This window comes from Dipodomys ordii, unplaced genomic scaffold (assembly GCF_000151885.1).
Source record: "Dipodomys ordii isolate 6190 unplaced genomic scaffold, Dord_2.0 Scaffold261, whole genome shotgun sequence".
NCBI classification, from domain to species: domain Eukaryota; kingdom Metazoa; phylum Chordata; class Mammalia; order Rodentia; family Heteromyidae; genus Dipodomys; species Dipodomys ordii.
In genome coordinates, this window is record NW_012267477.1 from 98,053 (window position 1) to 113,872 (window position 15,820).

Sequence of the window (15,820 nt, forward strand, 5' to 3'; positions counted from 1 at the left end):
CCAAGGCAAGGGGGAAGTTTTCAGAGCATGCCTGGAGACTAGGTTTCTTGGGGTGGTCCTGTGGGAATGATTATGACACAGCCAAGTTACATAATTCCCAGATGACCCCACACCCAGTGCACTCATATTTGCCAAGCCATCCCCACAACCCAGCCATGATGATGCACAGAGAATCCCTTGCCCACCCTGAATGACCATGTCAGCATAGAACCACACAATGCTGAATTCTGTAGACTACAGTGTTGGCGGACAGGGCATGGATATCCATGCTGAGTAGTAGAAGGGAAGACAAGAGAAAGGAAATACATGTAACATCGTTAAGACTTTCTGAACTTGGACCAGATGTTGACACTTAACATGAAATTCCAGAGAATTGTGATTATTTTTCACTTTTGTCATTTCTCATCAGGTAACAGAGGACTAATATGACAAGAACGCAAATGTGAAAGAAACCATGGGCTCATTGAGACAATTCTGTCATGTAAGATCCTCTGGAAAAAATTCCTAGAGTTAGAATTACTGTAATGTAAACAATGGAACTAAGTTAAACTCATACATTTCTGTTGGTCACTCCATTATGCTGCCTCAAAGAGTTGAAGATAATATATCCTGTGTAAACAAGATGAGACAAACACACAAATCAGAAGCTGTCTCCTAGCACAAGATGTTCTCCACATGCACCATTAATCACACTGGTCATTCAGTCATGAGCAGTAAAGACAGACTGCAAGCTATATACTATCTATTGCTGAGAATGACTGCAGATCAAACCAATGTGGAAATGGGGAAAATACTTTTGAGTTACTCTCACAAAGATGAGGGGCTCAGGTATGCATGCACCACCTACCTTCTCATCACCACTGAGGAAATTCTAAGGGTACTCATTCCTGACACAGTGTTCTTTTGTGGTGTATAGGCAGAGACCTTCTCTCTTGCTTCAAGATGACAGTGAGACACAGGATGGTGGGTGGAAGTCAGCACAAACATATTGAAAAACAATACCAAGATGTGAACATTGCCTGATCACCTAGCTTAAAATAGTTTAGAACTTCACATCTTTCTAAAAATTAGAATCTGGCAGGATGCTCTATAGCTAGTTACTACAAAGCATTGGCTCCTGAAAACACAGTAGGAAGAATTTACTTAAGCATCAATGCCATAATTTGGCTACTGCTCAGTAAGAACTTCAGAGTGCCATGGTTCAAGGTTATGGAGATTGAAGGTACAGACAGTCCCTATTCCCAAGGTGATGAGCTAGGATGGGAAATCCAAGTTAAGGAACAGACGTGACATTTCAGATGGTCAAAAGTATGTCCAAGTTTTTTCCACATCCAAGACCCTACCAATGTTTATCTGCCTATACTTGACAAGAGATCCAGATTCTCTTCTAGAGATACCCACAACAAAGCAGGTATCTGAGTCAGATTGATTTGCTTCCTTTATGTAGAGGAATAAAAGCAACAAAATTCAAACAGGAACCAGAAACACTAAAGGTATTTATGGTTACTTGAGAGGATGTGCAGAGAGTACAGAGATGTTTGCTAAAGTGAACAGGTGTGGCATCACTAGTCATACTTCCATGGTAATATGTAGAACTATCACAAATATCAGAAGATCTGCAGAACATAGAACATTCAAAAGAAATCAACTGTGTAGCCTATTTAATACAGGACAGGAGAGACACCTACAGCCCTGGAAGATCTGTTGTGGGTTACAATGGAACAGTTATACTTTTTCTCCTTATCCTATGACTTCTTCCCATGAATTAACATTTCACTTTAAAAGAGTAAGACTAAGGGCTGGGAAGGTGGCTCAGTGGTAGAGTGCTTGCCTTGTGTGCATGAGGCCCTGGGTTTGATTCCTTAGCACCACATAAGCAAAAAGAAAAGAAGCCGGAAGTGATGCTGTGGCTCAAGTGGTAGAGCGCTAGCTTTGAGCTGAAGAGCTGAGGGACAGAGCACAGGCCCAGAGTTCAGGCCCCATGAGCGGACCCCCCCAAAAATTAAAAGAGTAAGACTAGTTTAAATCCATAAACACTTTGTAAGAACACAAAGTGTGTGTTCCCATAAGAATTATTTGAGGAAGTGGAGCTATAGTTTGCTTGATAGAGTACCAGCCTTGAACAAATAAGCTTAGAGACAGTGCTCAGCACCTCATCACTATAAAAACATAAAAATAAAAATGAAATAATTACTGAGCATGAGATAAAAATCTAATAGCTCATACTCAAAGACTATACCCTATAAATAAGGGTATGTTCCTGCATTACATCACACTATTAGATAAATTACTCCATCTAATGCTAATATATTATGCACAATGATTACAGTCTTCCAAACATCTACTCAGTATTGAAAGGGCCTCTGGGAGAAGAGTACTGCCTGCAGAACACTGCCTGCCCTGGAGCATCCTGCTATGTGTATGAGCACCTGGCTGAATTACTGAAGTGAGCCAGCCCTGCAGCTGTGCCCAGTCCTGCCCAGCCCCTGCATTTGCATTTGAATTTGCATATGCCCAGAGCACAGCACACTGCCTGAGTATTTCTTCATAGTCTTCTCATACCCTGTGCAGGAGTCAGTCCCAGTCAGCACACAGCATGGACATGAGGGCCTCAAATCAGATCCTGGGACTTGGAGTCCTGCTGCTCTGGCTTTTAGGTAAGGAAAGATAGCAATGGAAATTTCATCAGTTCAATGTGGTCAGTTCTATCTGGCTCTCTGTGAGATTCTCATGAAACATGCATATTTATGAGGATATTTGATTCTATGTTTCCATGTCAGGTGCCAGATGTGACATCCAGATGACCCAATCTCCTTCCTTCCTGTCTGCATCTCCAGGAGACAGAGTTTCCATGTCTTGCAGGGCCAGTCAGGACATTAGCAATTACTTAAATTGGTACCAACAGACACCAGGCAAAGCTCCCAAGCTCCTGATCTATGCTGCTGAGTATTTATCATCCGGGATCCCCTCCAGATTTAGTGGCAGTAGATCTGGGAAAGAGTTCACCCTTACCATCAGCAGCCTGCAGCCTGAAGACGCTGGCATTTATTACTGTCAACATTATTATGGTACATTCCCACAGTGATAAAAGCCATAACATAAACCTCCCAGGGAAGCAGAAGTGAGAAGCTGGGCTGCCCCAGATGCTCCTTCTGGTGCCTCCACCTGCTGACACAGCTTCTCACATGCAGCCTGGCTCTTTACACTACTGTAAGTATTTTATAAAGCTTTCTTCAAATGCTCCTCTGTATCTGTGTCTCTTTTCTCCTCCCCTGCCCCAGAAACATGCCCATGAATCTTCTGATATGAAGGCATCCTTTAGTATTCACACAGTAAAACTAAAGCCAGCCATGATTCTCCAAGCAGGAAGTGTTTAAATACAGGAAATGAGTCTCATCACTAGCTTCCTAACTCCTGAGGTAACCAGGGAAGTTGGAACTAGGAGTGTGGGATTCTCTGATTTCATGAAGCTGCCCTAGGGTCTGGGCTGCATAATCCTGTGATTCTCTACCTTGTAGAAAAGCCATGGGAGGCTACTGATGCTCTCACCTGACCCAGCAACCTCTCCAGGTGATGCTGTAGGCCTCAGAACTGGTCAGGTGTCAGCCTGCTTATGTCAATAAATATCAAGGTCTTTCCTGTTTTTCAAATATAATGAAAGGATCCCATGTGATGCAGCTTTCAGGAAACCAGAGATGGGATAAGGATTCCAAAAATTGCACAAGCAATCCTAATAATCATAATGATGGATTGAGATAATTGACATCCAGGTTGGTCACTTGTCCCAAACTCTTAGAAATATTACACCTAAGTGCTGGCCCTAGAATTCCCTTAAACTTGATTCTAAGTTTTGTATGTCAATCTGGAATCATAGGGAAAAAACTTCATTATGTCTTGGGGGAAACTATTAGAAGTTGAAATTTGTGTGAAACATCATAAGTGGGTGATGATGTTGTACACCAATAAACAATTGAAAGAACTTTCTTATTTTTTCTTTTCTATTTTTTTCCCCAGTCATGTGGCTTGAACTCTGTGCCTGGGTGCTATCTCTGAGCTCCTTTTGCTTGAGGCTAGTGTTCTATCACTTGAGACACAGCACTACTTCCAACCTTTTATGTGATTAATTGAAGATAAGAGTATTACAGAATTTCCTGTCTAGGCTGGCTTCTAACTGTGATTCCCAGATCTCAGCTTCCTGTGTAGCTATGATTACAAGTGTGAGGCACTAGTGCTAGGCCAAAGATTATTTATTTATTTATCTTTACTATTTATTTATTTTGCTGGTCCTTAGGCTTGAACTTTCAGCCGGAGTGCTGTCCAGGAGTTCCTTTTGCTTATGGACAGTTCTCTATCATTTGAGCCATATCGCCACTCCTGAGTGAACTTTCTTAGTAGAACAAGTCATTCGCAAACTAATACCACAAGGCACAAAAGATGGAAAACAAATTACTTGGTTTAAGAATTATTTTTCTGGATGACAATGACTCAATCCTGTAATCCTAGCTGCTCGGGAGGTTGAGATCTGAGGATGGAAGTTTGAAGCAAACCCAGGTAGGAAAGCCTATGAGACTCTTATTTCCAATTAACTATCAAAATCTCAGAAGTGAAGATTGGCTAAAAGGGTAGAGTGCCTTGAGCAAAAATGAAGATCAGAGACAGTATCCAGACTCTGAGTTCACACCCTAGTACTGGCACAAATATGTGTGTATATATGTATGTATATATATGCATATAAATACACACACTCATTTTCCTACTGATATGCAGAAATATTTACATTTGATGCAGTCCCATGTGTCTTTTCTTGCCCATATTTCCTGGGCAACAAGAGTCCTATTTATAAATAACTACCTGTGCCCTTATCTTCAAGGACTTTTTTCCTATAGTAGTTGAAAAGTTTCACATCTCACATTAATAACTTTGATCCATTTTGGATTGATTTTTGTAATGGTGAGATTAGGGAAGCAGAATCAGTCTTCTATATGTAGTCATCCATGTTTTCATCACCAAGGTTTTATGACACTCTCTTTTCTCACATGTATGTTTTAAAGCTGGTATAACTTTGTGGGTTTATTTCTAGGAGGGTCTTCTTTTCTGTTCCACTTGTCCCCAGGTAGCCCAACATTGTCTGCAAATGGAATTCTGGTGAAATGAATCCCAGTGACATGACTTTCCAGGTGTCCCTCTTTGAGCTTGTTACCTGGAGGAGATCTTTTCTCAAGGGAAAGTTTTCCCCATGAGTTCACTCTTTCATGATCTTGCAGCCTTTCCATGGGTGTTTAGACAATTCCTGAGATGCTGAGTGTATCTTTCCTATTTCCCTGACACAAGATTTCATGTTAATGGAACTAATCTCTCAAATAGATCTCAAATTGTCATCCTTCTTATCTCTATCAGTCAAAGCAGTTCGGTTTGCAGTTATGAACCACTATACTCAACTTAGACCCAATATTATTAAAGTCCCAAAATATAAGGCATAATTCTATATAACATTAAAGTTGATTTCCACACTTTCCTCTTCCATTCATGACCATTAATGATCTGCCTCGAGAACTTTCCAGAAAACTATTTCCACCTTCAGTTTGACCAGAGTCAGAAGCTAAGCCCTTGCTCTTCCCAAAGGGCTCTTTAGTTAAAGACTGTTAATTATTATGACTTCCCATTCTGTTCTTATATCATTCTAGCCTTTGGTAAGTCAATCAAATAAGTTCTTAGTGATATCAACAAGACCTCCCCCTGGGAAAATCACAAAATTAGCCTGGAACCAAGTCCTGACCAGTCTTTGCTTGCTGAGTTTCATTGTGTTGATCTTAGGGTTGCAATGTCCAATTGCAAATGCAAGTCAATGCAAATGTTGCAATTGCTTCATATAGGAATCAGATGGTTCCAGGTAGGAATTAAATAGTCAAACAGCCTTGACGAGAAAGATGTAGTGTTGAAAACAAAGATGTGCATGTTTCCCATCTATTTGATTCTCTTTGTCAGCACTGAGTGGTATGGCAGAATGGTTTCTGTGAATCAGAGCATGAGGCTGGATTGTAATATGTGGGACAGAACCCTGAGTTCACTGTCGTACCCCTCACTGTTACTGAGGACCCCCTCATTTTTACCAAAATCTTAGGTATCTCATAGGGAACACACATCTAAGGCTACCAACTACCCTGTGGCCACTCAATTCTCACAATTCATCGGGAACCAATAGGGTTTTTCCTTAAACTGCTATGAAATGACTGAGAATTCATTTGCATTTCTTACTGAATTTGGCCTTGCAACAGATGGAATAGGACCAGCTTTGTGGATACTGGAGGAAAGATTCACAGTCTAGACCCTGGTAAACCAAACTGAAAATCCTAGAGTGCTATGTCACAACATGACCACCAGATGGCAAGCCAACCTCACAATCTGCAAAGCACCTGAGTCCAGATCTAGACAGACACCGAGGGCAGGAGTGATGCTGCCTCATTGTTAACAGGAACCTGGAGCTGGCAAGCTTGCTGGACAGCTGTCATGATGCACACATGCCTGAGACACTACTCACACTGCCATGATTCTCTAAGTGTGTGTTTCTGAATATTTTATACTTTATTTGATCTGTAATATGCACACCCTGACTGATGCTCTGAGAATGGAGGAAGAACTCCAGTTCAATGGTGGACCCAGATGTGTGAGAGCAAGCTCTGTCCTCTGAGGAGGGACAAGCCATGTCACATGACTTGGCTTTGTGAATTCTCAGTACAATGCAGGCCTACCTTCTAAGAGATTCAGGTGCGAGATAATTGAATGTATGTGGAAGGAATTGGAGATGGAAAGAATTTGAACTTTTAGTGGAATCCTAAAACCTGTTTTTCAGAATTCTCTGCAATGAGCAAGAAACACAATAGACTTAAAATTCACACATTTGATTGACATGCCGTTCTTATGTTCTAAGGAGAAGACACAATTTCTGAGAGAGACTGTGGATGAGGGACATTTGCTGACTTTCCTCATGAGAGAACTGCAGGGAAGTCAGCCAGTCCCACAGAGCAGGCAAAACTCTGATGGCTCAGTCTCTCAGTCTCTCCCAGCCATTCATCTGGGTTCAATTTCAGTGAGTGGTGAGTATATTCCTTCAATAGAGACTACCACAAGGCAGGACCTATGTTACCCCAGGTTCTCAGCTCCATCGCTCTGGAGGGTGATTGCTTATTTTAGAGCCCAGAGCAAGAGTGTCAGACCTGGACAGAGGCTCCTGATCCAAATCTCTGTAGTTTCATCCAGTGCCTGAAAGTTGAGGTCAGCCTTCACATCTCCACACTTGCAGAAACCACCTGCATAATCAGAAAAATGATTTTATATTTACAATTTGATCCTGACCAACTTCACCACAGTAAGATGTCCATGGCTTCTGCTTTCTTCATTTAAAATAGATGTATTGTGGTGTCACTAAAACTCTCAAAATTCCTAGACTCTTGTGAGTATATGATGAAGGTTCCTCTCGCTGTGAAACTAGCCTGGGGTGTCCAAGAAAAGGCATGATATGATATCTAATTGATCAAATTTCTGTTCAGTACATTTTTACAGGCTTGAGGTCAAGTCTCTCTCTGTCTCTCTGTCTCTGTCTCTCTGTCTCTCTGTCTCTCTCTCTCCTCCCCCCTGGAGATTCAAACAGTCATACTGGTTTCTAGGTAAGCATGATGTTTCTACTCATTGAGAAAGGATAAAAGACAAGGGCATGTATTTTTGGGTGGCAGTGAATTTTGTTGAAGTACTCATATCCAGCATCAATACTTACCACTTCATGCTAATAACATATGAGAAGTAATACCAAATGGCACAAAGGTGATAAATCATGAAAGATCTCAGAATAGGATAGAGTCCTATTTAGATACCAGGGAAGTATGTAAGGAAGTGATTTTTTATCCTACAGATGTTGACTTCTAGTCTTTTTATTTTATTTTATTGTACAGATGCTGTATAGAGGGGTTAAAGTTCCAGCAGTAAGGCAATGAGTACATTACTTGTTGGTCATTGTTACCCTTCCCTTGCTGTTGTCCTACTATCCCTTCCCTTCTTCACCTCCTACACTCCTCCCCACCCCGCCCCATCCCCCCAACCACAAACCTGAAGTTGTAAAGTTTGTTTCCAATATACTGTCCTGTGGGTATCCTTGATGCAATAGATCATCCTATGTCCTTGTTTCAGTGTTTTGTTATTTCCCTCCCCCTCCCCAGATTAGACAAATGTATATACAAATGCAGGGTATCAAAATCAAGTACAGTGACAACAGGGGATATAACATAGGGAAAAGAACATACAAAGGAAACAAAAACAACAACAAAAATAAAATCACATGACTTCCAGTCTTTATAGATCATAGTCATTAATAAAATGTAATGTTTGGAGAAAACTTTATGCAAATCAAAGTGAGCAAGTGAGCCCAAGAGCTGCATGTAGTCTTGAGGGTCAGGCTATGTAGAGCTTTGTATTGGACCATCAGCAATGCACGGGGATCAGGCCTGCTGGACCTATGGTAGCATGGACATGAATATGGGCATGGGTGGGCAACGGCACTGTGTCACCTTGCCATGTAAAGCAATCCCAAGGCAAGGGGGAAGTTTTCAGAGCATGCCTGGAGACTAGGTTTCTTGGGGTGGTCCTGTGGGAATGATTATGACACAGCCAAGTTACATAATCACCCAGTGCACTCATATTTGCCAAGCCATCCCCACAACCCAGCCATGATGATGCACAGAGAATCCCTTGCCCACCCTGAATGACCATGTCAGCATAGAACCACACAATGCTGAATTCTGTAGACTACAGTGTTGGCGGACAGGGCATGGATATCCATGCTGAGTAGTAGAAGGGAAGACAAGAGAAAGGAAATACATGTAACATCGTTAAGACTTTCTGAACTTGGACCAGATGTTGACACTTAACATGAAATTCCAGAGAATTGTGATTATTTTTCACTTTTGTCATTTCTCATCAGGTAACAGAGGACTAATATGACAAGAACGCAAATGTGAAAGAAACCATGGGCTCATGGAGACAATTCTGTCATGTAAGATCCTCTGGAAAAAATTCCTAGAGTTAGAATTACTGTAATGTAAACAATGGAACTAAGTTAAACTCATACATTTCTGTTGGTCACTCCATTATGCTGCCTCAAAGAGTTGAAGATAATATATCCTGTGTAAACAAGATGAGACAAACACACAAATCAGAAGCTGTCTCCTAGCACAAGATGTTCTCCACATGCACCATTCAATCACACTGGTCATTCAGTCATGAGCAGTAAAGACAGACTGCAAGCTATATACTATCTATTGCTGAGAATGACTGCAGATCAAACCAATGTGGAAATGGGGAAAATACCTTCGAATTACTCTCACAAAGATTAGGGGCTCAGGTATGCATGCACCACCTACCTTCTCATCACCACTGAGGAAATTCTAAGGGTACTCATTCCTGACACAGTGTTCTTTTGTGGTATATAGGCAAGGTGGAGAGTTATGACATCACTAGTCATACCTTCATGATGAGAAGTGGAATCATCATAAATGTCAGAAGATATGCAGAACATAGAACTATCCTGATTAAGAAAACTGTGTAGCCCATTTAATACAGAACAGGAAAGACACCTACAGCCCTATAGATGGTGGATCTGGGAGTCAATTTTAACAATTATGCTTTTTCTCCTTTTCCTATGACTTCTTCCAATGAATTATCATCTTAATTTAAAAGAGTTAGACTGTTTTAAATCCATAAACACTTTGTAAGGACACAAAGTATTTGTTTTCCCATAAGAATTATTTGAGGAAGTGGAGGCATAGCTCATTTGGTAGAGAACTAAACTGGAGTAAATAAGCTTAGAGACAGCATTCAGGCCCTAAAGATCAAGCCACATTATCAGAACAAAAACATAAAAATACAAACAACAGAATTATTTGAGAGTGAGTTAAAAATCGAGTAGTTCATACTCAGACTATTCTGTGTGCTCCGTACAAACAAGGATATGTTCTTGCATTATATCACACTATTAGATAACTTACTCCATCTAATGCTAATATATTATGCACTATGATTACAGTCTTCCAAACATCTACTGTATTGAAAGGGCTTCTGGGAGAAGAGCACTGCCTGCAGAACACTGCCTGCCCTGGAGCATCCTGCTATGTGTAGAAGCACTTGGCTGAATTACTGAAGTGAGCCAGCCCTGCAGCTGTGCCCAGTCCTGCCCAGCCCCTGCATTTGCATATGCCCAGAGCACAGCACACTGCCTGAGTATTTCTTCATAGTCTGCTCACACCCTGTGCAGGAGTCACTCCCAGTCAGTACACAGCATGGACATGAGGGCCTCAAATCAGATCTTGGGACTTGGAGTCCTGCTGCTCTGGCTTTTAGGTAAGGAAAGATAGCAATGGAAATTTCATCAGTTCAATGTGGTCAGTTCTATCTGGCTTTCTGTGAGATCCTCATGAAACATGCATATTTATGAGGATATTTGATTCTATGTTTCCATGTCATCCAGATGACCCAGTCTCCTTCTTTCCTGTCTTCATCTTCAGAGGACAAAGTTTCTATCACTTGCAGGGCTAGTTGGGGCACTAATTTTTTAGCCTGGTATCAGCAGAAACCAGAAAAAGTACCAAAACTTTTGATATACAGAGCATCCAATTTAGTATCAGGTGTCCCATTCAGGTTCAGTGGCAGTGGATCTGGAACAGAGACCTTCCATCTAAGAAAAGTCCAGGACCAGATGGCTTTATAGTGGAATTCTACAAGGTCTTCAAAGCAGAGCTCACACCAATACTCCTCCAACTCTTCAATGAAATTGAAAGAGAAAGTTCACTACCGAACTCTTTCTATGAAGCAATCATAACCCTCATCCCCAAACCAGCCAGGGACTCATCAAAGAAAGAGAACTATTGACCTATTTCTTTGATGAACATTGATGCAAAACTTCTCAACAAAATTCTGGCCAATCGACTTAATCAATTCATCCTTTGCTGTGTCCCAGAGGAGCTGTGATTTTCCCGCTCTGGCCTAACTCTCTGTACTGTGATGGCACACTTGTTATTCTCTGGCTTAGGACTGTTCACTGGAACACTAAAACTGCTTTCTATGTGAGAGCTTGTTTAGCCTCCAACTTCTCCTCTGCCATCTTCCTGGAGCTGTGTCAGGACTAAGTTAATTGGTTTTAATAAACCTCAATATTTTGTACTAATTTCCTCAGCAAATAAAGATACCTTGCTACTTCATTTTCCAATGTATTGTCTCTTTTTGTTGTTGTTGTTTTTGGTCATGGGGCCTGAACTCTGGGCCTGGCACTTTTTCTGAGCTCTTCAGTTCAAGCCTAGCACTCTATCACGAGCCATAGTGCAACTTCTGGCTTTTTCTGCATATGTGGTGTTGAAGAATTGAATCCAGGGTCTCATGCATGCAAGGCAAGCTCTCTACCACTGAGCCACCTTCCCCATGGTATAACTGCTGTTTCCACTGTATCTGATTCGGGTGTCCTGTATCTTATATATTCATTTCTAATTTGGGGAGGGGAAGGGATATAACAAAATGCTTAAATAAGGACACAAGTTAACCCATTGTAAGAATGAAATGTACAAAACACTATGTTGAAATGAACTTTACAATTTCGGGGCAAGGAGTTAGGAAGGTAAGGAAGGAAGAGATGGTAGGGGAAAAACAAAGAAGTAACCATGCTCGATAAAAATGCACTCATTACCCTACTTATGTAACTGTACAGTATTTTTACTGCATACACACACACACACACACACACACACACAAACACACACACACACACACACACACACACACACACACACACACACACACACCTTCAGTTGAACCCAGCACAGGGAGGGATTGTGAGGTGGTGGGATGTTGGCCTATGCTGCCCCCTGCTGGTCAGCATCATGAACCTCGAAGTCTAAGGCGGATTATAGTTCATCATCCTTACTCTTTCAAAATACCTTGAATATTTTGCCTCCTACAAGTCATTTAGCACAACAACTTCAGAACTGCTTTCAAAATAAAGAGTATTTGTGAAGAACTTGTCCAATCCCCTTTTCATATATAAAAAACAAGGCCACTCAGAACTTTTGCCTAGTATATCAGTCTTGAATTCTACTGCTGTCCTCAGTGTTTAAATCCACTCTTTTACACACCTACTTCAACCTATAGTCACAAGATTCTCAGAAACTTCTCTGTACGTCACAGAAACTCTGCTGTCATTAGCCCACTTATTAATGGGGCAGTTGTTTTTTTTTTGAGGATTTGTTGTTAGAGGATTTATTTTTTTGAGTTCTAAGTATATTTTAGATATGAGATCCTTGTTAGTTGTATAGTAATTGTTTTTAGATGTGAATGCCATCTACTCCTCAAGAGAAATCCATAGTCAAATATCTTTAGCCTACAAATTATGCCATGTTTATCCCAAACGATTTTGGAGATATGATTGGGTTAAACATGTTTGTTAAAATAGGATGAATTGCTTGCATTGTCTGAGTGAGGCTGAAGTCATCCCAAGGTTCCTTATAGTGTTGAGTAAGGAATGTCAGAGAAAGGAGATGATGGTGGAAGTCTGGGTCATGATTGATAAGTGTGCACAAAGCTAAGAATGTGACAACATGTCTGAACTAAACGAGGTCAGAAATTGGACTATTTCTCTTAGAGCCAAGAAAAGGAGTATAATACCCTTGAGTCTTTAATTTCTATCTTTCAGAGTCTGTCCAGCTGATTGCACCCCACACAGCCCTGGACTTGTGCACTTCCTCCATCTTCCTGAGAATCTGTGTGCCCTGCCTTCTGGGCAAGAACGCTTGCAGTGCCCAACAGAAAGTGAAGAGGCACATACATGTCTCTTAGATCCTTTTGCATTGACAATTCCTACAGGAAAACTCAGTAAGAAGCCTCTGTGTTGGTTTTATGTAGTAATTTACCACAGTTTCTGTGACTTGAAGAGGAAAAATGGGAAATCAATAGTTCCAACAAATCCAACACAGGAAAGCCACAGTGCCACATTGGAGCTGGACATTTTCTTTGCATACATTATAGGATTGTATTTAGTCAATGAGGAAATGTCAGTAAGAGCGTTGAGGCTAGTTCAAACTCTAATATCAGTACTCAGGAAGATCTCAAGTTCAAGAGCACCCAAAGGTATATAGTGGGTTTCAGTACAAGTAAAGGAGCAAGCAAAACCAACAAAACAAAGCAAAAATGTCAGTTGGGACTGTTTTGTACCGTAGCTCTACAGTATTTGAACTCTAATTTAATTCTGAGCCTTTTGTTTGGCGGTCTTTCTGGCACTGTGTCTACTTACTGGCTAGGTTGACAGCTGTGGGATAAACTTTCAATGAAAACCCTGGAGTACCAGACAGCAGAGGTGCTGCCATGTACAGAGCAGGTATAGCCTGTGACTATAGGTTGAAGGAGGTGTGTGGGAGAGTGGATTCAAATGTTGGGAAGAGTACTAGAAATAAAGGTGAATAAGCTAGGAAAAACTCGGAGTGGCCTTTAAATATAAAAATGGTAGGAAAATTCTTCAAAGACTTTATATTCGAGTTTTTGAATGCAGTTCTGAAGTTACTGTACTAAACTGGTTGTGGAAGAAGAAATATTGAAGGCATTTTTGAAAGAGGAAAGAGGATGAACAATAATTATCCCTAGACATTGAGGGGGCAGCAAGGGCCAACGTCCCACCACCACCACACCGCTCTCCTGTGTTGGTGTTCAACTGAAGACATCTTATTGCTCAGCTCTCACTTGGCTTTTCAGTTCAGGACTGGCACTCTACCACCTGAGCCATGCCTCCACTTCTACCTTTTTCTCTTGTTGTTTGGAGATAAGAGATTTTTATTTGTCTGCCAAGACCAGCTATAAACTGTTGATTTTCAACTCTCAACCTCTAGAGCTAACTCTAAAGATACTATGAACAAATTTCTCTTCATTTAACACATTGATGTCACATTTCAAAATTGAAAAGATGTTTTTCAAACAGCATCCTGGTTCTGAAACATGACTCATAGTTCAATTCCTGTCCCCTGTCCTTTTGACTTCTAAATAGTGGACTCCCTCCAGGGTCCAGCAGGCTTTCATTTATGTACAATGTCGCCTAAGAATTGCTCTGTGTCCCAGCTTTGGACCTCTAGTTCTGACTTCTCCTTTGTCCTTCAGAATTTCACATTCACAGCCACTTAAGGAACATTTGCAGTCAGAGATCACAAAATTCGAATGGTTTCCTCTTGAAGTCCTGATTCCTATCTGTTTTCCAAATTTGCTTTCTGCTGGTCTACCCTTTCCCAGAAATATTCTAAATTTTCTGGTTTCCCAGGTTCAAGCACATGCAGCAGTCATCTTTGATTTTTCTCTTCTTCTGGCACCTCACCTCTAATATGCCAGCAAATAAATATATTTGCTTTGTGTTTAAAACGTGGAGAGCTCTGGCCTTCTTTCAGCACAGTTATCCAGGGGTTTCTAGCCCTGAGTAGTCAGATGTATTTTAACGTGGATATTCTTTTCAAGGGAAATTAAAATGGGACTGTTAATTTATTCAGTAAGCTTTTTCAGAGTCCCCAAATTGTTCAATTAGTATACAGTGTCCTTGTGATGAATCTTTCTACTCTTTTCCTACCCTGTGGTGGTCCTGAAAGATGTTCAGAATTAAGGAACAAATTTCCTTGTTGAAGTTGCTAGATGTCATGAAGGTTAGTTTAAGTTGGGGACTATACTGCTTAACTCTTGGACTAGTAAATTTTTTTTCAATGCAGAAGACAAAGGGCCAAGTGGAGCATAAACCGAAGAGATGGTAGTGAGTCTTCATGAAGAATTATCCATATATTTCTTGGTGACTGTCCTCAATTGCTGTGGGATGAATTATTGAGAAGACTCCTATCCCTTTTCCATGTCGTTATGCTGGTGGATTCTGGAATTTTCTGATCACTAAATTGTATTACCTTGAATATAGATGATGTGTGAATCAGGTGTCACAAGTAATAGGAACCAGCACTAACAGATGTAACTATAAAAGAAATTTGTGAAAAAATGTATTGGAAAATAAGAATCAAAATGAAACAGTAAATTGAGAGGATGAGTGGATCGAGATAGGGAGAATTATGAAATGGGTGACATTGATCAAAATGTACTGATAAACTTACATGCTAAATTGAACCTCCCTTATACAACTACTGACAGATAATAAAATAAATAAATAGAAACAGAAAGAAACATAAAAGGTAATAGTTATCATGGTTACTTCACTGTTCTTGTTAGCTTCTATTAAGATGACTAAACACCAGTTATGAAAACAAAGTCCTATTTTGGTTCATGGTTTTTGAGGTTACAGTTCCCCTTTCACAAGTAAGAGGGTGATGGGAGACTGCAAATAAATGGGGATAAAACCTTCAACCCGGAAAACGCTTTATTTTTCAAATATAATAAAGGTTTACTTCCATTTATTCCATGGAAAATTAAACATTTTCCATTATAACTGACAAGACAGGGGTACTATGGGAAGTGGAAAAAACAGACACTCATCTCATTTGAGTTTTGCCTTGTACATTTATGTTTGAGGTTAGGATAAATTATATCATTTCCCCAAATGGGATAGCTGTGTATCAACAAACAAGTGTGTTGTGCTCTACATTTTCTTCAAGATCCAGTCAGACAGGATAAGATAATCTTGTATTTGTGACATCTGCTATACTAGACCCACTAATTTGCTGCTAGGAACTAACCTCTCCCCCCCTCTCTCCTTCCTTCCTTCTTTTCTTCCTTCCTTCCTTCCTTCCTTCTTTCTTTCTTTTTCTTTCTTTCTTTCTTT

General features: G+C 40.6%; 1 gene segment (V, D, J or C); it reads right to left on the reverse strand.

The window, feature by feature from the left end:
- Positions 1 to 2,869: 2,869 nt before the first annotated feature.
- LOC106001070 overlaps positions 2,870 to 15,820 on the reverse strand; it is a 15,089-nt gene continuing 2,138 nt past the window's right edge. The window contains 2 exon segments of the V gene segment in view: positions 2,870 to 3,165; positions 10,838 to 10,841. Coding sequence covers positions 2,954 to 3,165; positions 10,838 to 10,841 — 216 coding nt within the window.